The sequence below is a fragment of the Cervus canadensis genome, chromosome 20 (genome assembly GCF_019320065.1).
Source record: "Cervus canadensis isolate Bull #8, Minnesota chromosome 20, ASM1932006v1, whole genome shotgun sequence".
In the NCBI taxonomy this organism is placed as follows: Eukaryota; Metazoa; Chordata; class Mammalia; order Artiodactyla; family Cervidae; genus Cervus; species Cervus canadensis.
The window spans coordinates 226,753-248,158 of record NC_057405.1 but is presented as its reverse complement, the minus strand read 5'-3'; the positions used below and the strand labels follow the sequence as shown (position 1 = coordinate 248,158).

Here is a 21,406-nt window from a genome sequence, read left to right as displayed (position 1 = left end):
CAGTGTTGTATATGAAAATTAAAAACAAAATCCTAACAACACAGCTGTCCTCTGGTTCTATCACTGTGGCCTGTTAAAACACAGAGTCCAGACCCAGCAATCCCACCACTGGGCATATGCCCTAAGGAAACCACAATTCTAAAAGACACATGTACCCCAATGTTCATTGCAACACTATATACGATAGCCAGGACATGGAAGCAACCAAGATGTCCATCGACAGACGAATAGACAGAGAAGCTGTGGTACATTTATACAATGGAATATTACTCAGCTATAAAAACGAATGAATTTGAGTCAGTTGTAGTGAGGTGGATGAACCTAGAGTCTCTTATACAGAGTAAAGTAAGTAAAAAAAACAAGCACCATATATTAACACATATATATGGAATCTAGAAGATTCCATAGAAGTACACAGAAGAACTATACAAAAAAGCTCTTCATGACCCAGATAACCACGATGGTGTGATCACTCACCTAGAGCCAGACATCCTGAATGCGAAGTCAAGTGGGCCTTAGGAAGCATCACTATGAACAAAGCTAGTGGAGGTGAGGGAATTCCAGTTGAACTATTTCAAATCCTGAAAGATGATGCTGTGAAAGTGCTGCACTCAGTATGATGGCAAATTTGGAAAACTCAGCAGTGGCCACAGGACTGGGAAAGGTCAGTTTCCATTCCAATCCCAAAGAAAAGCAATGCCAAAGAATGCTCAAAGTACCATGCAATTGTACTCATCGCACTTCCCTGGTGGCTCAGATGGTAAAGCGTCTGCCTACCATGCTAGGGGCCTGGGTTCGATTCCTGGGTCAGGAAGATCTCCTGGAGAAGGAAATGGCAACCCACTCCAGTACTCTTGCCTGGAAAAATCCCATGGACAGAGGAGCCTGGTGGGCTACAGTGCATGGGGTCGCAAACAGTTGGACACAACTGAGCGACTTCACTTCACTTCACATGCTAGCAACATAATGCTCAAAATTCTCCAAGCTCAATGTTCAAAATTCTCCAATGTTGGTTTAAAACTCAACATTCAGAAAACTAAGATCATGGCATTTGGTCCCATCACTTCATGGCAAATAGATGGGCAAACAATGGAAATAGTGACAGACTATTTTTTTTGGTTTCAAAATCACTGCAGATGGTGACTGCAGCCATGAAATTAAAAGACACTTGCTCCTTGGAAGAAAAGCTATGACCAACCTAGACAGAATATTAAAAAGCACAGACATTACTATGTCAAAAAATGTCCATCTAGTCAAAGCTACGTTTTTTCCGGTAGTCATGTATGGATGTGAGAGTTGGACCACACTGAAAACTGAGCACCGAAGAATTGATGCTTTTGAACTGTGGTGTCGGAGAAGACTCTTGAGAGTCCCTTGGACTGCAAGGAGATCCAACCAGTCCATCCTAAAGGAGATCAGTCCTGGGTGTTCATTGGAAGGACTGATGTTGAAGCTGAAACTCCAATACTCTGACCACCTGATGTGAAGAACTGACTCATTGGAAAAGACCCTGATGCTGGGAAAGTTTGAGGGCAGGAGGAGAAGGCGATGACAGAGGATGAGATGGTTAGATGGCATCGCTGACTCAATGGACATGAGTTTGAGGAGGGTCCAGGAGTTGGTGATGGACAGGGAAGCCTGGCGTGCTGCAGTCCATGGGGTTGCAAAGAGTCAGACACAACTGAGCAACTGAACTGGGAACTGGGATGGACTCTAGCTTATTTCAGAACCCAGAGGACTTCTAGTGAGGAAGCCAAAGTTCTGCTTTCATGGCATGACAGAGCATTTGGAAATGTCCTTACACATGAGCCGTGAAAACCAACAATCCTACAAGATTCTAGGCCTGAGAGAAATTTATAAACTGAGGACAAGAGATCTGAGAGAGGCATAGCCCAGCTGCTTGGGACAAAGCATCACGCTCCCAGTTTCTTATCTTTTCAAGGAAGAAGATACATTTGGTCATTTGTGTATTTAGGTCAGGTTCTCAAATTGAGTCTATACAGCGCCTTTTAAAAAAACTTTAACAGCTATATTTATAAGAGTTCAAGTTGTAAAATAACCAGATCAGTCCCAAGATGGAGTCACTCATGCTAAGCTTCCTGTCGTAAGCCAGAACCACCTGTCTTCTGTGAGGCTCTCCCAGAACAGGCAGACCCAGACCCCCCAGTCTGTGCCCTCAGGCCCCACACACAGGCTCCAAGACCTCCCTCTGTTCCACAGAAGGGAAGCTAATGTCAGCAAGTCCCAGGGTCAAAATCACTGCAGATGGTGACTGCAGCCATGAAATCAGAGGAAGTTTGCTTCTTGACAGGAAAGCTATGACAAACCTAGACAATGTGTTGAAAAGCAGAGACATTACTTTGCTGACAAAGGTCTGTATAGTCAAGGCTGTGTTCTTCCCAGTGCTCACGTACAGTTGTGAGAGCTGGACCTTAAAGAAGGTGGAGTGCCGAAGAATTGATGTCTTAGGACTGTGGTGTTGGAGAAGACTCCTGACAGTCCCTTGGCCAGCCAGGAGCTCAAACCAGTCAATCTTAAGGGAAATCAACCCTGAATACTCATTGGAAGGACTGATGCTGAAGCTGAAACTTCAGTATTTTGGTCATCTGATGCGAAACAGCTGACCCATTGGAAAAGTCCCTGATGCTGGGAAAAATTGAGGGCAGATGGAGAAGAGGGCATCAGAGGATGGCTGGATGGCATCACTGATGCAATGGACATAAACTTGGACAAACTTTGGGGAGACAGTAGGCATGCTGTGCTACAGCCCATGGGGTCGTAAAGAGTCAGACATGACTGGGCGACTGAACAACAACCTCCTTGTTACTGATCCCTTTGGTCTTTAGGACTCTGGCCTTCTACAGTCCTTCCATGCCCCTTTTCTCTCTGCCAGATGGGATGCTGCTCCATCCATGAATTGCTGAATAAAAGCCTACTGAACAGTACATTGTAGAAAATCTTCTTTTAACAAACTTTAGGATTAATGGTTCAGTTTACAAAGCTTGAAAGAAAGTGAAAGTGAAGTCACTCAGTTGTGTCCAACTCTTTGCGACCCCATGGACTGTAGCCTACCAGGCTTCTCCGTCCATGGGATTTTCCAGGCAAGAATACTGGACTGGGTTGCCATTTCCTTCTCCAGGAGATCTTCTCCACCCAGGGATTGAACCCGGGTCTCCCGCATTGTAGGCAGACGCTTCACCGTCTGAGCCACCAGGGAAGTCTGTTGGCTTGGGAAATGGGTGGCAGAATCCATTCTAGGGAGAAACCATTTTCTGCCTAGTGAATGCCTGTGAGAGGATGAGGGTCCAACAGGCTCCCCTAATGATGACTTGGGTCCCTGTTCCTCTCCTGCTCCCCGCGGGGAGAAGAGGCAACTCTGCCTGGAAGGAGGGTCCCTGGGGTGGGGCAGGGGTGTATGCAGAGAGCTTATTTTTTGCATAAAAATAGTGGGAAACATGTGAGTTTCAGGAGGTAGCCTTGGATAAAGGGTGTGGGGACAGGAGGAACAACAGCACAACATAGAATGGGAGGTGGGTGAGGATGGGGCGGAGGGCTGGCTGGGGAAGAAAGTCAGCCGGCGAGGCACGCCCGGAGGTGCTGGAGGCTCGGAGGCGTTATTCCCTCCGAGGTTCCCTGCAGGTTCCCTGCAGTGCCTGGCAGACTTGAAAGGAAGCTGCCTTGTGTGGGATTTGCAGGGATCAAGAAGAAAGGTCACTTTTCTATATTTGGGTCTGTGCTTCAGGCATAAGAAGACTGGTTTGGAAGAGGCAAGAATGGAGGAGAGACAAGAAAGAATTAGGACCAAGGGGATCAGGAAAAATACAGGCTCCCCAAGGAATGATGAGATTTTGGGGGAAGGGGGTAAGAAGAGCTCCAGTGTTCCCTAAATTTTGTAGGATAGAGAGTCTTTCCATTTATTAAAGGGAGGAGTGACCTTATAAATTTGTTTGGAGTTACAAGTGTCAAGGGGCTTCCCAGGTGGTGCTAGTGGTAAAGAACCTGCCTGTCAATGCAGGAGACGTAAGAGATGCCAGTTCAATCCCTGGGCCAGGAAGATCCCCTGGAGGAGAGCATGGCAACCCACTCCAGTACTCTTGCCTGGAAGATCCCATGGACAGAGAAGCCTGGAGGACTACAGTCCATGGGGTCGCAAAACAGTTGGACAGGACTGAAGCAACTTGGCATATGTATACAAATGTCAAGTTACTACAATCTGGGTAAGAAAACTCTGTATAGTTATAAAATTTTTTTTGTATCTTCCTCTTTTTCATTTAAAATGAAATTGTATACATTTTCCTATGTTACAGAATATTAGAGAACTGACATTTTTTTTCTTGGACCCACTATGCTCTGGGGCCCAGTTCTGTTACTATACGATCTTATTTAATCCCTACAACATTCTCTGAGGTAGTCAAATCATTGCAACCATTTTTTAAAATAAAAAGCTGAAGCCCAGAGTGGTTAAGACATGTCCAAGGTTGTACAGGACTTTCCAGGAGGAGTCAGTGGTAAAGAACCTGCCTGCCAATGCAGGAGACTTAAGAGATGTGGGTTCGATTCCTGGGTTGGGAAGATCCCATAGAGGAAGGCATAGCAACCCACTCCAGTATTCTTGCCTGGAGCACCCCATGGACAGAAGAGCCTAGCAGACTATGGTTCATAGGGTCGCAAGGAGTCAGACACGCATGCACGCAAGGTTGGCCAGCCAGCAGTGACCAACCCCAGGAGGGAGACTGGATCCATCAGAGTGCAAAAGCCCTCTCCACAACCCCATGATGCTTGCCAGAGAGATCAGAGGACTGAAATCCACCTCCAAGACCATCAAGGGGAAAAATCAGAACAACAGGAATGTAAAAGATTCTTCTCTCCTGGGAAGAGATTTGACTCTGTGATAGGAGTAGACTTTCTATTTCATAGCATGAAGTTGGCCATCAGCTTTCGTATAACTCAGCCTGCCAAATGACATGATCCTCTTCTATATTAATAGCTGTTCTCTTCACTTTTGGGGCTTGGCTCATCCCACTTTGCCTCGGAAAGTACTTCCATGAGATGCTACTAAAACCGATCAGTGTTATGTGGCTGCAAAAACCATTAGCCAGAAGGCTCCGGTTTTGCTCCATGAAGGATGCTGGTACTGAGATTGGCAGTTGACTGAGGGTCCTGAGCTGTGACCCCTGGAAGGAGTGGGTCCCTGTGCCTGGCGGCCGTTACCTCTGAAGCGACCAGCCTCACCTCTGCCCTGTGGCTGGTTCTCCCAGTTCACCTGAACCCACACAGCCTCAGTCCTATGGATGCCCAAAGGAAGTGGTTCTTTGTTGGAGAGTGTTTCCCTATCCTGTGGGTGTAGTAAGTAATAAGACTCCTTTTTTGTTCCAAAAGGCAAGATTATCTAAACTGTAAGAGTGAAAATCAATGATGATATGAACAATGATTGCAAAGCACAACCAAATCTCTTGCCCTCTTCGCTTATTCGAATGAACAGGGATGGGTCCACCCCTGCACGGTGCATACCCAGCTGCTGGCTGCAGTGGGAAGAACAAACACTAGCCCTCATGGTTTTGTTTATACTTAAAACTGTGAACTTCATTTATTTTGAGAACAAAATACTGTGTGCATTAAAATCACTTATGTTCTCTTAAGTCAATGACAAGGCTCAGATTTCATATTTAAGAAATGTTTGATGAAATCCAGAAGCAACACAAATTAGGTAATTAATGAAAAAATAACTGTTCAAATAAAGAAATTTTGCTCTTAAAATTTTGTGTGTGGGGTGGGGTGGGGTGGGGGCTGTGCTACGTGACATGTAGGATCTTAGTCCCCCAACCAGGGACTGAACCTGGGACCCCTGCAGAGTCCCAATCACTGGACTACAAAGGAATTCCAAAGAAATGTTACTTTTAAAGGAGCCACATCTGTTGGCATTCACTCAACAGTCCTGGGCACCTGTCTTCCTTGAATCAGCTAGAGACCTGGTGGTGGGTCTGCAATGGGTGGACATCTATGGACATAATGTGACTTTTCATTTTGATTTTAACTTGGTTTAATGACTATTTTGCCTTACATCTGTAACTGCATAATGGGGTTTTCTAACCGTCTAAAAGCTTTTAATTTACAAATAGTTGTCCGAGCTCCTATGAGTGCCACAGCCTCCTCCAACTATTACTTGGAGCCCCTGGATCAGAGACCCTCAATATGAGGGTTAGGAGAATATGTTGCCTCAACAATTTAGGGACTACACCCCTAAGCAGCAGGAAGTAGTTATGGAACGAAAACTATGCCCCTTTCCCTTGGCAACATAATTCTCCTAAAAGAAAAGGGGGGAATGAGAGAGTCATTTCCTAGGCAGGTTGATAAGAAGTCTAGGCGTCCCCAAGGAGAGAGAGGTCTGGGATATTCAAGGAGGAAGAAAGGACAAACTGTTTTACTTTTTTTCCTCTACATTCCTTAGGATTATATAACAATAATGTATCCTGCCTGAGGACAGTCTTTGGATTAAACCCTCTGGCTAATTCTGTTATCTTAAAACATAAATTATGGGAGTAGGTCTGGTCTTTACAAGGATGTATCCTGCCTGAGGACAATCTTTGGATTTAACCTTCTGGCCAACTCTGTTATCTTAAAATATAAATTATGGGAGTAGGTCTGGTGAGGTCTTTACAACCTCCAGACATTCTTTGGATTCACTGGAGAGTATATAACTCCATTGCTAACACTAGCAAAGGGGGTACTCTTTTGCCCTCTTCTGATGCCTATGTCAGAAGCTTTCTCTATCTCCTTTATACTTTAATAAAACTTTATTACACACACACACAAAACTGTTCAAATAAAGAAATCTTGCTCTTAAAATTTTGTGTGTGGGGGGGTGGGGTGGGGGCTGTGCTACGTGACATGTAGGATCTTAGTCCCCCAACCAGGGACTGAACCTGGGACCCCTGCAGAGTCCCAATCACTGGACTACAAAGGAATTCCAAAGAAATGTTACTTTTAAAGGAGCCACATCTGTTGGCATTCACTCAACAGTCCTGGGCACCTGTCTTCCTTGAATCAGCTAGAGACCTGGTGGTGGGTCTGCAATGGGTGTTCCCAGGCTAAGGAGGAGAAGTGGCACTTGCTGGGCTGGGAGGGGTGGAGGGTTCACCAGATTGAGGTTTCCGTGAGGCTGCGGCAGCTTGCTGAAGAATAAGGTGAGAGGGCCTTACGGGGAGGAGGGAGGAGGGCTGTGGGGATGAACAATTCAGGATGGTGACTAGGTCTCATCAGCCTGCGACTCCAGAAGTGAAGTTGCTGAAAAAGAGGTGACAGTCACAAGTTGATAGGATCAAGAAACTCTGAACAGAAGGGATTGTAGACTTAAGACTTGTAACTCTTTAACTCTGCAGATGGAGAAACGCATGCCTACACTCACCAAAGCCACAGCTAACCAGACAGACTTGCATGATCCGAACCACAGCTAAAATAGTGGGAGGCAAACAGAGCGACAGCATCTTAGGAGCCTGTCTGCTGTCAAGGGTCACACGGAGGGGAGTCCTCTGTCACACCCGCCACATCTTTCAATCTGAACGCACTTCACCTTTTTCTCTCCAAAGGCAACTTCACAGACCAGCTTATAACTCTAGGTTTAATTCCTTTAGAGAAGACATCTGCATTCTAGCCCTCGTCCTTGTAGCTCTGACATTTTGCAAACCTGGTCAGGAAAGTTCTCTCGTCCTCATCCTGACATAAGAATGGTGAGGCAATACCAGGGTGGTCTGGTCTGTATGTACATGGTGGCTGTCATCCCAAGAACCTGCAGTGGTGTTCAGTATTCAGAGGGAAACTGTTCATGCACTGTTTGGGCCCTTTTGGCCTCATTTAAAGCTGAGTTTTTAAAAATATGGACAAGACAAACCTCTTTAGTAAGTGGTTACAGCATTTAAAAGAATTAAACAACAGAACATAAAAGAGCAGGTACAATCTAGACGCTTTTTGAAATTGTTTCAGGTGAGTGTGTATGTGCGTGTGTTGGGTCTTGTGTGTGCTGAAATGGTTCTCAGGAGATTTAAAATCACAAATGATGCATTGTTGCTGTTGTTTAGTGGCTAAGTCATGTCTGACTCCTTGTGACCCCATGGACTGTAGCCTGCCAGGCTCCTCTAGCCATGGGATTCTCCAGGCAAGAATACTGGAGTGGGTTGCATTTCCTTCTCCAGGAAATGATGCATTATTTTAACTCTAATTTGATTAATCAATCATATTTAACTTTATGCTAATTCTTTTGTCTTTTTCTTGGCTTGTTGGACCTTAGTTCCTGGACCAGGAATTGAATCCAGGCCCTTAGTAGTGAAAGTGCAGCGTTCTAACCACTGGATCGCTAGGGAATTCCCAACTTTATGCTAACTCTCAAGGCAATTTAGTGAAGGACTGTGTTTTGTTGTTGTTTTGTTTTCTGTTTGCTTTTTAAGGTTGGGAAAATTTATTTAAAGAAGCAAACATATCTCACCTCATATTGTGTCCTAGAATTCCCTTTAATTGTTAAGTTCATTCCTCACAATGATGAATGTCCAAATTGAACATTTTTATGAGAACAATTTAATCTTGGTAAGCAATCATGAAATGTGAGATAAAATACGAACTCTACAGGTATTTTTTTTTCTCAAGACTGTAATTATCTACTTCAAAGTTCGTGGATAAAGAGTGTAATTTTTATCCCCAAATCTCTCATCATTTATCATCTCCTTAGCAGAAGATGCATTCTCTTTTGCAGGATCTACTTGGCTGGAACCAAAGTGACGGAACAAAACAACAGGCTGCAGAATTGTGGGAGGCGGGGAACGGCCACTCAGCCTCTTCAGGCCCAGCAGGGCTCACGGACTGAGGCCGTGTACCAAGGCGGTGGATGGCAGCTGGGCCTCCAGAGGGTCTAAGGCATGTCAGAGGGAGCATGGCAATGCCTTCAACATCTGAGAGGTGGCGTCAGATTCCTTTAATTCTTCTTGCCCATTTTGGCCATAGTTCATTGAAAACCCAGTTATTCAAAATATAGGCTAGCTATAATATGAAGAAATTAATTAAGTGGGTGGTAACTGGCACTTAAAAAGTGAGAAAGTAGATGTTTTCCCTGGAGTTCCAGTGGTTAAGAGCTCACCTGCCAATGCAGGGGACATGGGTTCAATCCCTGGTGCAGGGAGATCCCACATGCCCCAAGGCAACTAAACCTCATGTTCAAACAACTGAACCCACACAGCCTAGAGCCTGTGCGTCACAACAAGAGAAGCCACCGCAGTGAGAAGCCTGAGCACTGCAACTAGAGAGTGGCCCCTGCTCGCCGCCACCACTAGAGAAAGCCCTCTCGAAGCAGTGAAGACCCAGCAGAGCCAATGAATTAAAAAAAAAAAAAAGTGAAACAGAACAGAAAATATCAGGGTGCACCCCAAGTGCTTTGGGAAATATTTCATGCAGTGTGTGTGTGTGTGTGTGTGTGTGTGTGTGTGTGTGTGTGTGTGTGTGCATGCATTGGGTCCTCGTGAACAACACCCTTCTTACTATGGATCACAGTCAAATGGCTTTGAAGCCACAGCTCTACCAGATGCAGGGGTGGGATGCATATACCTAGTTCTTACTATGTGTCCTGAGGCGCTGATGCTGCCTCAGAGGGAAGCTAACAAAAGACCCAGGAGGGTGTCTTATTCCAGAGCTGGGACATGACCGAAGTGAGAACCTAGGGCTCCAGACCCTGTTCTGAGGCACTTCACCACCATCCACTCACACACACATGAAGCCACAGCAATGCTTTAAGTGACCCTCATCCTGACCCTCATCCTACCCATGAGGGAGGTCAGGCCAACAGGAGCCCACCCCTTGTTAGCAGTCCAGACCATCCACACCAGAGTCTTAACCTCCACCCAGTGTTGCCAATGACCTGCTCCATTGGGGGTTTTCTTGGTGTTGGCATCCTTAGTCTAGCCAACTCCCCTGTCTCTAATTACTTAAGTGGCTCTCAGATGCTTGATGGCAAAGTCACCTGCACTAGGAAAGCTGGCATCTCTGTCAGCATCCTCACCATCTTAATCCCACTCATACTTTTGTCTGCAACTTGCCTGTAGCCATTCCCACCCAGTGTGGTAAATCAACTGTATTAAAATACAAAAATTTTTAAAAAGTCTCTTTGAGTAAGGTTTACACATTATTACTCAGTGTGTATCACTTATATACATTATTACATGTATTCATACATATTATACTTATATCAGCATATATTATCTAGCCCTCCTGGGACAATTACCTGTGTAAAGAAATGTGTTGGTATGTCCTCCCACCACTACGTCCACACCCTTCACTTTCTGAGCAATGAGTTTATCCACTTCAAAACCAGAGTGTCCCAGTGCAATAATTTTGTTCACATTTAGAGTTTTTAACTTATCTACTTCAGGTTGCAATGCAGCGATTTCATCTTCGAATACTAAATTCGGTCCTAAGGAAGAAAATAAAATAGACACTTATGAACAATAGCTTCTTTTTTTTATCATATTGCTTAAGCATATGATATATGCTTATATGCATATGATATATATATAAGCATATCAAGTAAAAACACCTTACTGCCTAAAGTTCTTAAGTTATTAAGACCAAAACTTATTTATAAATTCAGTGTAATATCTATGCAAAGCCAATAAAGATTCACATCAATATTCTCAGTTACATTCCCTTAATGGTGCATTGGGCTTCCCTGGTGACTCAGATGATGAATCCACCTGCAACGCAAGAGATCTGGGTTCAGTCCCTGGGTTGGGAAGATCCCTTGGAGAAGGAAATGGCAGCCCACTCCAGTATTCTTGTCTGGGAAATTCCAGGGACAGAGGAGCCTGGCAGACTACAGTCCATGGGTCTGCAAAGAGTCTGACATGACTGAGTGACTCACTTGCAATTTAGGAAAAACACCTTTTTGTTTTCACTGCCAAACCATTCCTGTAAAAGTGGCTCAAAAATGTTTTCTGAATGGTCTTAGGGTTTTACAGATATATGTGTGTATATATGGATATAGGAGATATTCATATATATCTGTTGCATGACACACACACACACAAGACCATTCAATAATATATATATATATATATATTTCCCAGGGAGCCAGATACAACAAAGCCATTAAAACAAGAGATAATGAAAAAGGGAGCTAACTAGACATGTAATAATCATACTAGAGAAAAGGAAGATGAGGTAAAACCCTGGCTCTGGGCTCCCTGGTTCCACAGAAAAAAGGGTATGAGTTACGTGACTCTCACTTTCCAATAAATGACTCCTTCTGGCATCAGCACTGGATATAAATGGCTTTCTCAACCAAATTCTGGATGTGCTGAATTAAGCAATGATACTGTTTATGTCAACAATTCATTGAGCAGGAGAGCAAGTGTCTTTAAGAAGTTACTGAGGGCAACTGGAAACCACTAGGTTGGTTTTTCAATGTCATCCACATGTGTCCAACACCACACATTGTTCCTACTTTAACCAACCATCCAGAAAAATAATGCCACACTCTGATTTAGTGCCATCTATTTTCAAGCAATGAGTGCTGTAAAAGAAGAAAATACCTGGATTTGAGAGGAAAGGGGTTTCCTTTGAAGTGTATCCAACAATTCCCACAACTTCCTCACCAACAGAAAGAATTTTATACGGTAAATAAAGTCCTGAAATTTTAGACGCTAGAGGCCCCTTGGCTTTAATGTTTGCACTCAGAATTGGAAATTTGGCCTCTTTGAGTAGTGGATTAATCAGGCCTTCCACACCATTATCAAATTCGTGATTTCCCAGTGCCTGGTGGAAAGGGAAAAGAGAAAAAGAATTAGGTACTCTGAAATTGCCAGGAAAAACATACTTCAAAGAATATTACCTTGGGGAATTCCCTGCTGGTTCACTGGTTAGGACTCCATGCTTTCACTGTGGAGGACATGGGTTCAATTCCTGGTCAGGAACTAAGATCCCACAAAGCATATGGCACAGCCGGGGAAAAAAAAAAAAAAAAAGACCTTATCACAGGGTTCTGAAAACTGGCGAAGCTCTAGGAAGCTGACTGTATGACTGATGTCCTTCTCAGGCTCAGAGATTTTACTCCGGGGCCCCGGGGTCAGGCCCAGGGGCAATCAGACCACCAAGCAGATTTCAGAACCCCAGGCCCTGCATCACCTGCTGAGGTGACGTCAGTGGGCATGGAAGGCACCTGCAGACAGGTCAGTGTCCTCCAACTCCAGGTCTGGGGCAGGTTGAGAGTCTGCATTTACCAGGCTCTGTCCAGCCCTTTCACAGGATTTTCTCTCATAAGCCCACATCTCAATCCACCAAACCAATCATTTCATTCCTATATGCCGGGGACAACTGTTAAAATCAACAGGACTTTAGCAAAAGGAGCTGGGGTCATGTGATGAACAGACACTCGAGGCGTCCCCTCCCCAACGCAGCTCCCATCTCCTGGATCATGATACCCTCATGTTCCCATAACTGTTTCTTCCCTAGCACTCTGTGGTCCTCTCTTCTTCTGGGAAGGCGAGGATCCCAAGGGCAAGAAGGAGACTGCACTCTGATAGCACAGCACTGGTTTCTGCTTCCCGCCAGTTGTGGGTCACCGTAGGTTTCACTCTCAGCAGCTTCACATCCAAGGAAGAGTAGGATGAAACCACCACAGGCCTCTGGGGCTCTGGATGGGCTCCGAGCCAGGACTCTGGGAGGAGCTGGCACATTTTAACACAAGCCACCCTACTCCCAACTTACTCCCTAGCCTCCTTTCCTCACTGCTTGGGAGACGGCTGCTGAGCCAGAGCTATCACCCTGATGTCTGGTATCTTTCCCCAGGGTGATGCTGACAAAAGAGGACAGGTTGGCCACCTCCCCCAAAGCCTTCCACTCCTTCTCTATGGGTCTCCTGGAAACAACCCACCTACTGCAGCCACCCACCCATGGGCTCTGGCTGCCAAGGCTGATTCTTTATCTTAGTACTTAACTCAGTGAGTCTCAAACTTTCTATACACCACACTTGATTTTGCTTCACTTTGGGGGTCATCTGGGAACAGGCCTGGAAGGGCTGACTGGTGACCCCTCCATCTAAATGAATACCCCCACCTCCGTGTCCTCTGACTGTCCCCATCCTCCTCCTTCCTACCCGTTCCACTCTGCAGCAGCTTGTCCTGCACATCCATGGGGTCCTTCCCACAAGGAGAGCCCCTGAGCCGCCGGGACCTTCACCTCTAGCCTTCACCCTCCTCTGTGCTAGAGCCCCTCACCTGCCTGGCAGGTGACCCTCGCCAGTACCCACGCTCAGAGGGCCATGTGCATCATGTCCTCATCTGCACGTGTTTCCACAAAGAATGCAGCAGTGTCCTCATGTTCCCATGTGCCTGTCTCCCTGATCAAACTCAGAATTTCTGAACTTGCCTTTTATCCCATCTCTGAATATCTGCTCATTTTTACTTCTTCCTCTTACCTAAGTGCTTCCCTCTTAAAGGCTCTCCCAGTCTTGGGTAATTGTCTTTTTCTCTTCTATTCTTAGAACATCATGGTTTCTTCCTATGGTGAAATAAGTCTGCCTTATGAGGTTACAATAACTCATAGTAATCTTGCATAACTGTACAGATTTTTCTTTTTAATGAATGTTTCCATAGCTCTTCATGAAAGACTGTCAATGCGTCAGCCGCCTTGCATTTTATCATTATATTGCTAGCACTCAGCAATAGCTGAACTTAGAGTTTTCCTTTATTTTGTCTTCCTTGGTGTCTCCTCCTTGGACTTGAGCGTAAAGCCCTGAAAGTGATGACCGTGGCTGCCTTTCCACCTCTCTGCCTGGCGGGGAGAGAGTGTGCTTGGAGGTGTGCAAGGGCTGCCTGAATGCTGTCGCTGCCACCCACACTTTCAACACCCACCTGAACATCTGCAATCCCAACTTGACTCCTGACTCTGCATCTCTATATCTGGCTGCCATGTGGACATTGCCCCCCAGAGTCTCACAGGCACCCCAAGCCTACTGGGCTCAAGCTCCTGCCTCTGGGATCCCCATCTTGGTCCAAGGTGCTGCCATCTCCCCAGTCAGTTGCAGCCAGAAACCCTGGAGCAGCCAAATCCCTCCCACTCGCTCACTCCCTCTCCTCACCTCCCACCAGCATCTCCCCCTTTATTTAAAAGTTCCAGCTCAGCCTACCCCGCTGCTTCCACCTGCATGTGGTCCTGGTGCCCCCACCCCCACCCCTGCCCCCCAGCTGGGCCTTCAGATGCTACCACTGTGATCTCTAAACCTGCACCTTGTTGCCAGAATCATCTCTCTAAAATGCAAATCTGAACTTGTTGGTCCTGACCTTAAGGGCCCTGAGAGGCTCTACCTAAACTTCCTCTGTGATAAAGTTCAATGTCCTGAGCTCTTTAAGGTCTGGTCTTACCCTCTCCTTGAGCTTCCCTCAGACACCCACCTCTAGGCAGCAGGCAGGCCTGGCTCTATCATTCATGAGCAGTGACCTGAATACATTTCTAAACTGAAGCTTCCTCTGGAAGAGGAATGAATGAATAAAACAAAAGTTGTTAATGACAGCGAGTCAGTATTGACTAAGTACATGCCACACACCAGCATCATGCAAGGTGATTTTCTATAGCAAACCTGGTTTTGTGCTGTGATGTTGGTATCATTACTATCTTTGTGTTACAGAGGGGAAAAACTGAGATCTAGAGACATTAAACGACTGGTTCAAGGTCACAAAATTAGTAAGGAGTGGAGCTGGGACCAGAGTCACTTCTGTTTGACTTCAACTTTCTTAACCTCTGTGCTTGGCTATAACGGGCTTTGCATAAGAGAGTAAGGACTCAAAATAAAATCCTGACTACTCATAGTTTTCCATGTTTTCACTTATCTTTGTCCCTCTGTATATGATACATGGACTTCCCTGGTGGCTTAGTGGTAAGGAATCTGCCTGCAGTGCAGGAAACACAGGAGACATGGATTTCAACCCTGGGTTGGGAAGATCCCCTGGATGAGAACATGGCAACCCACTCCAGTATTCTTGTCTGGAGAATCCCATGGACAGAGAATCCTGACGGGCTACAGCACATGGGACTGCAAAGAGATGGACCCGACTGAAGCAACTGAGCATGCATGCATGTGCATGTGATACATAAATGATGACTGATTGATATACACATAGACAGGGCTCCCTCGGTGGCCCAGTGGTTAAGAATCTGCCTTGCAATACAAGGGACACTGGTTCAATCCCTGGTCCTGGAAGATCCACATGCCATGTGGCAATAAATGCTATGCATCACAACTACCGAGCCAGAGCTCTAGAACCTGTGCTCCTCAACAGGAGAAGCCCTCAGCGAGAAGCCCTCACACAACAAAAAGTAGCCCCTGCTCACTGCAACTAGGGAAAGCCTGCACACAGCAATGAAGACCCTCCACAGCCAAAAATAATAATAAAAAAGACATATACACAGATAGGAAGATAGAACATTCCTTTCCCATGCCAGGCCTTTACTGCCTTATTCAACTAATTATTTTATTTTATTTATTTAGTTTTTCCATTTATTTTTATTAGTCAACTAATTATTTTAGCTCCTGAAGGCCAATGGACCTTCTGGAAGAAAGACCCCGAACCCTCCCGGTCCTCCCTGAGTCAGCAGTCCTTGCTTTGCTCGATGTGCCCCTCAGGCAGCCCCGGCAGACCCTGCACCTGCTGACTGAGTCCCTTACCACGCAGCAGAGTTTTGGGAAGAGAGCAGGGACGCAGCATCAAATGAATAAATAAATGAACAGAAAAATCTCCATCAGTTTCTTTCTTCTACACACAGCTAATTCTTCCTACAAATAACAAAGCAGAACAATCCCTTTGTAAATGCGTATCTTTAGAAACTCGGTGCTTCCACTTTCTGACCGTGAATTTCCCTGCTCCCTCCCGTTCCCCTGCACCTATCAGCTTCACCATTTGTCCGCTCTGCAGGGGAAGGGTCCTGCAGCTCACCTGAGGACACCTGCTCCCACCACCCTGCCGGCACACAGGAAGCTTGTGAAATACACTGCTTCTTCGTTCGTTCCTATTGCTTTTATTAATAATGTGAAAATACCTCAGGGAGAGTCTGCCTAGGAGTAGAACTTAGAGCAATAAAGATACAACATGACAAAGCCTGTGGTCTTTCCTTCTTCCTTTATATCTTACAGAACCTTTGTAGGGCAACCATGTTGTTGCTGTTGAATCTCTAAGTCATGTCTGACTCTTTTGCGACCCCATGGACTGTAGCCCTTCAGGCTCCTCTATCCGTGGCATTTCCCAGGCAAGAATACTGGAATGGGCTGCCATTTCCTTCTCCAGGGGATCTTCCAATCCAGAGACTGAACACACGTCTCCTGTGTCGGCAGGCAGATTCTTTACTGCTGAGCCATCAGGGAAGCCTCAGTACAAGAATTTAGAAATTGACATTGCAGTATTATTATGCCCTCTTGGGTCCTCTCTGAAGACCCTGTCTACCTTCTTGTATTTGTGCTTCTTGATTTTTTGCTGCCCTGCCCAACTAATGTGTACCAACTTACGTTGTACCATATGCTTACGTGTACCAACTAACTCTGATATGAGCTAAACTCTTACGTGCCAGGATTACGTAAGATTATGTAATTATCACTCTAAGGATTATTACATAATTATCACATAACGATTACGTGCTTATCACTCTAATCCTCACATAAGCAAGTGATTTTCCTGACCCTAAAGGACATTATCACATTCTCTCTCGCTTTTCTGCTTTCCAAACATTTCATTTCCAATACTGGAAACGAAACTCATTTTCATTCATTTGTTCATTTGAGAGCCCTATTCACCCACTGGTTCTAGCCCTGCCATCACCTTGAATATTTTTAATACAAACACTAAATTTCACCAAATGCACTTTTCTGTAATTAAAGAGAGTTGAACCTCACAAAATGACCTTTTTCAGTATCTCCAACACTGGGATCATAGGAACACAATGAGAGCGTCTGGTCTAACCCCAGCTAAGTATCGTCATCACCTCCTTGGTGTAGGAGAATACTGGGGTTCTCACTACTAAAAGCAAAACAAAACTTGATGATCATATAGGAAAGAGACTTTTCACGTTCTCCATCTAGCTCAGCCCAGTATTTTTGATCACCTAAATACCTGGAATATTGCCTGCCTTTTATTCTTCTTCTTTATTTTTAAACTTCAAAAATTTTTTGGCTGTGCTGTGAGACTTGTGGGATCTTGGTTCCCTAACTAGGGACTGAACCCAGGCCCTGGTGGTGAAAGTGCAGAGTCCTAACCCTTGACCGCAAGGGAATTCCCTTGCTTGCGTTTTAAAGCTAAAAGCAAACTGAAATGTAAGGACAAGGGAGATTTGCTTCTTCTCCGACTCAAAATTCTGCTGTTGTTAAATAAATTCTGCAGAACACAGTCAGATGCTTTTAACCCCAACTGCAGGCATTTGTTAATATTTACATTTGCAACCCAGGTGGTGCTAGTGGTAAAGAACCTGCCTGCCAAAGCACGAGGCATAAGAAATGCAGGTTTAATCCCTGGGTCAGGAAGATACCCTGGAGGAGGGCATGGGAACCCACTCCAGTATTGCCTGAGAATCCCATGGACAGAGGAGCCTGGCAGGCTACAGTCCATAGGGTCGCACAGAGTCAGATATGACTGAAGCGACTTAGCATGTACATTTGCTGTGTATAGTTTGTGAAAGGCTTTGCAGAAGCTCTGCAAGGATAGGGCCCAAAAGGCTTTTCAGGTCATATGAATCAGCAATGGAAGAATGAATCCATTTGGAGTTTCTTGTTTTGATTAAAAACACTCTGTAGTGAGGAGTGAGGGAAAGCTTGTGTTACCATCATTGGTTTATAACTCTCATTAATTCTGAATACAGGACAATGTCTAACTTCCTTTTGTGGATAAGCAATTCCTGACATATACCCATTTTAGGGTGCTCATATGGTGACTGCATCTCTATTCATTTATTTATTCCAATTGCACTGAATGCTAATGAGAATTTAACAATCAATTCAGTTCAGTTCAGTCACTCAGTTGTGTCTGACTCTGTGACCCCATGGACCGCAGCAGGCCAGGCCTCCCTGTCCATCACCAGCTCCTGCAGTTTACACAAACTCATGTCCATTGAGTCAGTGATGCCATCCAGCCATCTCATCCTCTGTCACCCCCTTCTCCTCCTGCCTTCAATCCTTCCCAGCATCAGGGTCTTTTCTAATGAGTCAGTTCTCCACATTAGGTGGCCAAACTATTGGAGTTTCAGCTTCAACATCAGTCCTTCCAATGAACACCCAGGACTGATCTCCTTTAGGATGGACTGGTTGGATCTCCTTGCAGTCCAAGGGACTCTCAAGAGTCTTCTCCAACACCACAGTTCAAAAGCATCAATTCTTCGGTGCTCAGCTTTCTTTATAGCCCAACTCTCACATCCATACATGACTGCTGGAAAAACCATAGCCTTGACTAGACAGAACTTGTTGGCAAAGTAATGTCTCTGCTTTTTAATATGCTATCTAGGTTGGTCATAACTTTCCTTCCAAGGAGTGTCTTTTAATTTCATGGCTTCAGTCACCATCTGCAGTGATTTTGGAGCCCCCAAAAATAAAGTCTGACACTGTTTCCACTGTTTCCCCATCTATTTCCCATGAAATGATAGGACCAGATGCCATGATCTTAGTTTTCTGAATGTTGGGCTTTAAGCCAACTTTTTCACTCTCCTCTTTCACTTTCATCAAGAGGCTCTTCAGTTCTTTGCTTTCTGCCATAAGGGTGGTGTCATCTGCATATCTAAGGTTATTGATACTTCTCCCAGCAATCTTGATTCCAGCTTGTGCTTCATCCAGCCCAGCGTTTCTTAGGATATACTCTGCATGTAAGTTAAATAAGCAGGGTGACAATATACAGCCTTGATGTACTCCTTTCCCTATTTGGAACCAGTCTGTTGGTCCATGTCAGTTCTAACTGTATTTTCTTGACCTGCCTACAGATTTCTCAGGTGGCAGGTCAGGTGGTCTGGTATTCCCATCTTTCAGAATTTTCCACAGCTTATTGTGATCCACACAGTCAAAGGCTTGGGCATAGTCAATAAAGCAGAAATAGATGTTTTTCTGGAATTTTCTTGCTTTTTTGATGATCCAGCAGATGTTGGCAATTTGATCTGTGGTTCCTCTGCCTTTTCTAAATCCAGCTTGAACATCTGGAAGTTCATGGTTCACGTATTGCTGAAGCCTGGCTTGGAGAATTTTGAGCATTACTTTACTAGCATGTGAGATGAGTACATTTGTGTGGTACTTTGAGCATTCCTTGGCATTGCCTTTCTTTGGGATTGGAATGAAAACTGACCTTTCCCAGGCCTGTGGCCACTGCTGAGTTTTCCAAACTTGCTGGCATATTGAGTGCAGGACTTCCACAGCATCATCTTTTAGGATTTGAAATAGCTCAAGTGGAATTTCATCACCTCCACTAGCTTTGTTCGTAGTGATGCTTCCTAAGGCCCACTTGACTTCACACTCCAGGATGTCTGGCTCTAGGTGAGTGATCACACCATTGTGATTATCTGGGTTGTGAAGACCTTTTTTGTACAGTTCTTCTGTGTATTCTTGCCACCTCTTCTTAATATCTTCTGCTTTTGTTAGGTCCATACCATTTCTGTCCTTTATTGAGGCCATCTTTGCATGAAATGTTCTCTTGGTATCTCTAATTTTCTTGAAGAGATCTTTAATCTTTCCCATTCTATTGTTTTCCTCTATTTCTTTGCACTGATCCCTGAGGAAGGCTTTCTTATCTCTCCTTGCTATTCTTTGGAACTCTGCATTTAAATGGGTACATCTTTCCTTTTCTCCTTTGCTTTTAGCTTCTCTTCTTTTCACAGCTGTTTGTAAGGCCTCCTCAGACAGCCATTTTGCTTTTTTGCATTTTTTTTCCATGGGGATGGTCTTGATCCCTGTCTCCTGTACAATGTCACGAACCTTCGTCCATAGTTCATCAGGCACTCTGTCTATCAGATCTAGTCCCTTAAATCTATTTCTCACCTCCACTGTATAATCATAAGGGATTTGATTTAGGTCATACCTGAATGGCCTATTGGCTTTCCCTACTTTCTTCAATTTAAGTCTGAACTTGGCAATAAGGAGTTCATGAAATGAGCCACAACCAGCTTCCGGTCTTGTTTTTGCTGACTGTATAGAGCTTCTCCATCTTTGGCTGCAAAGAATATAATCAGTCTGATTTCGATTTTGGCCATCTGGTGATGTCCACGTGTAGAGTCTTCTCTTGTGTTGTTGGAAGAGGGTGTTTGCTATGACCAGTGCGTTATCTTGGCAAAACTGTATTAACCTTTACCCTGCTTCATTCTGTACTCCAAGGCCAAATTTGCCTGTTACTCCAGGTGTTTTTTTACTTCTGGGAGCCGTGAGGAGATATCCCACGTCCAAGGTAAGGAGCAGCGGCTGCACTTTGCTGGAGCAGAAGTGAAGAGATACCCCACATTCAAGGTAAGAGAAGCCGGTAGGCGCTGAGAGAGGGTATCAGAGGGCAGACAGACTGAAACCACAAACACAGAAAACTAACCAATCTCATCACATGGACCACAGCCTTGTCTAATTCAATGAAACTAAGCCATGCCATGTAGGGCCACCCAAGACAGACGGATCATGGTGGAAAGTTCTGACAAAATATGGTCCACTGGAGAAGGAAATGGCAAACCACTTCAGTATTCTTGCCTTGAGAACCCCATGAACAGTATGAAAAGGCAGAAAGACAGGACACTGAAAGATGAACTCCTCATGTCAGTAGCTGCTCAATATGCTACTGGAGATCAGTGGAGAAATAACTCCAGAAAGAATGAAGGGATGGAGCCAAAGCAAAAACAATACCCAGTTGTGGATGTGACTGGTGATAGAAGCAAGGTCCGATGCTATAAAGAGCAATATTGCATAGGAACCTGGAATGTTAGGTCCATGAATCAAGGCAAATTGGAAGTGGTCAAACAGGAGATGGCGAGAGTGAACATCGACATTTTAGGAATCAGTGAACTAAAATGGACTGGAATGGGTGAATTTAACTCAGATGACCATTATATCTACTACTGTGGGCAGGAATCCCTTAGAAGAAATGGAGTAGCCATCATGGTCAACAAGAGTCCGAAATGCAGTACTTGGAGGCAATCTCAAAAATGACAGAATGATCTCTGTTCATTTCCAAGGCAAACCATTCAATATCACAGTAATCCAAGACTATGCCCCGACCAATAATGCTGAAGAAGCTGCAGCTGAACGGTTTCATGATGACCAACAAGACCTTTAGAACTAACACCCAAAAAAGATGTCCTTTTCATTATAGGGGACTGGAACACAAAAGTAGGAAGTCAAGAAACAGTCAATTACCATCTTTTAGATACTGAAGTCAATGGA

General features: G+C 44.9%; 1 protein-coding gene across 2 annotated transcripts in view; it reads right to left on the bottom strand.

Moving 5' to 3' along the window:
- NT5E (5'-nucleotidase ecto) overlaps window positions 1-21,406 on the bottom strand; it is a 60,753-nt gene that overhangs the window by 19,984 nt on the left and 19,363 nt on the right. For both annotated transcript variants that reach the window (XM_043439030.1, XM_043439029.1), the window contains exons 2-3: window positions 11,568-11,790; window positions 10,262-10,450 (exon numbers count right to left, since the gene is read on the bottom strand). In XM_043439030.1, the coding sequence (XP_043294965.1) occupies window positions 10,262-10,450; window positions 11,568-11,790 (412 nt within the window). The remainder of the gene's footprint in view (window positions 1-10,261; window positions 10,451-11,567; window positions 11,791-21,406) is intronic.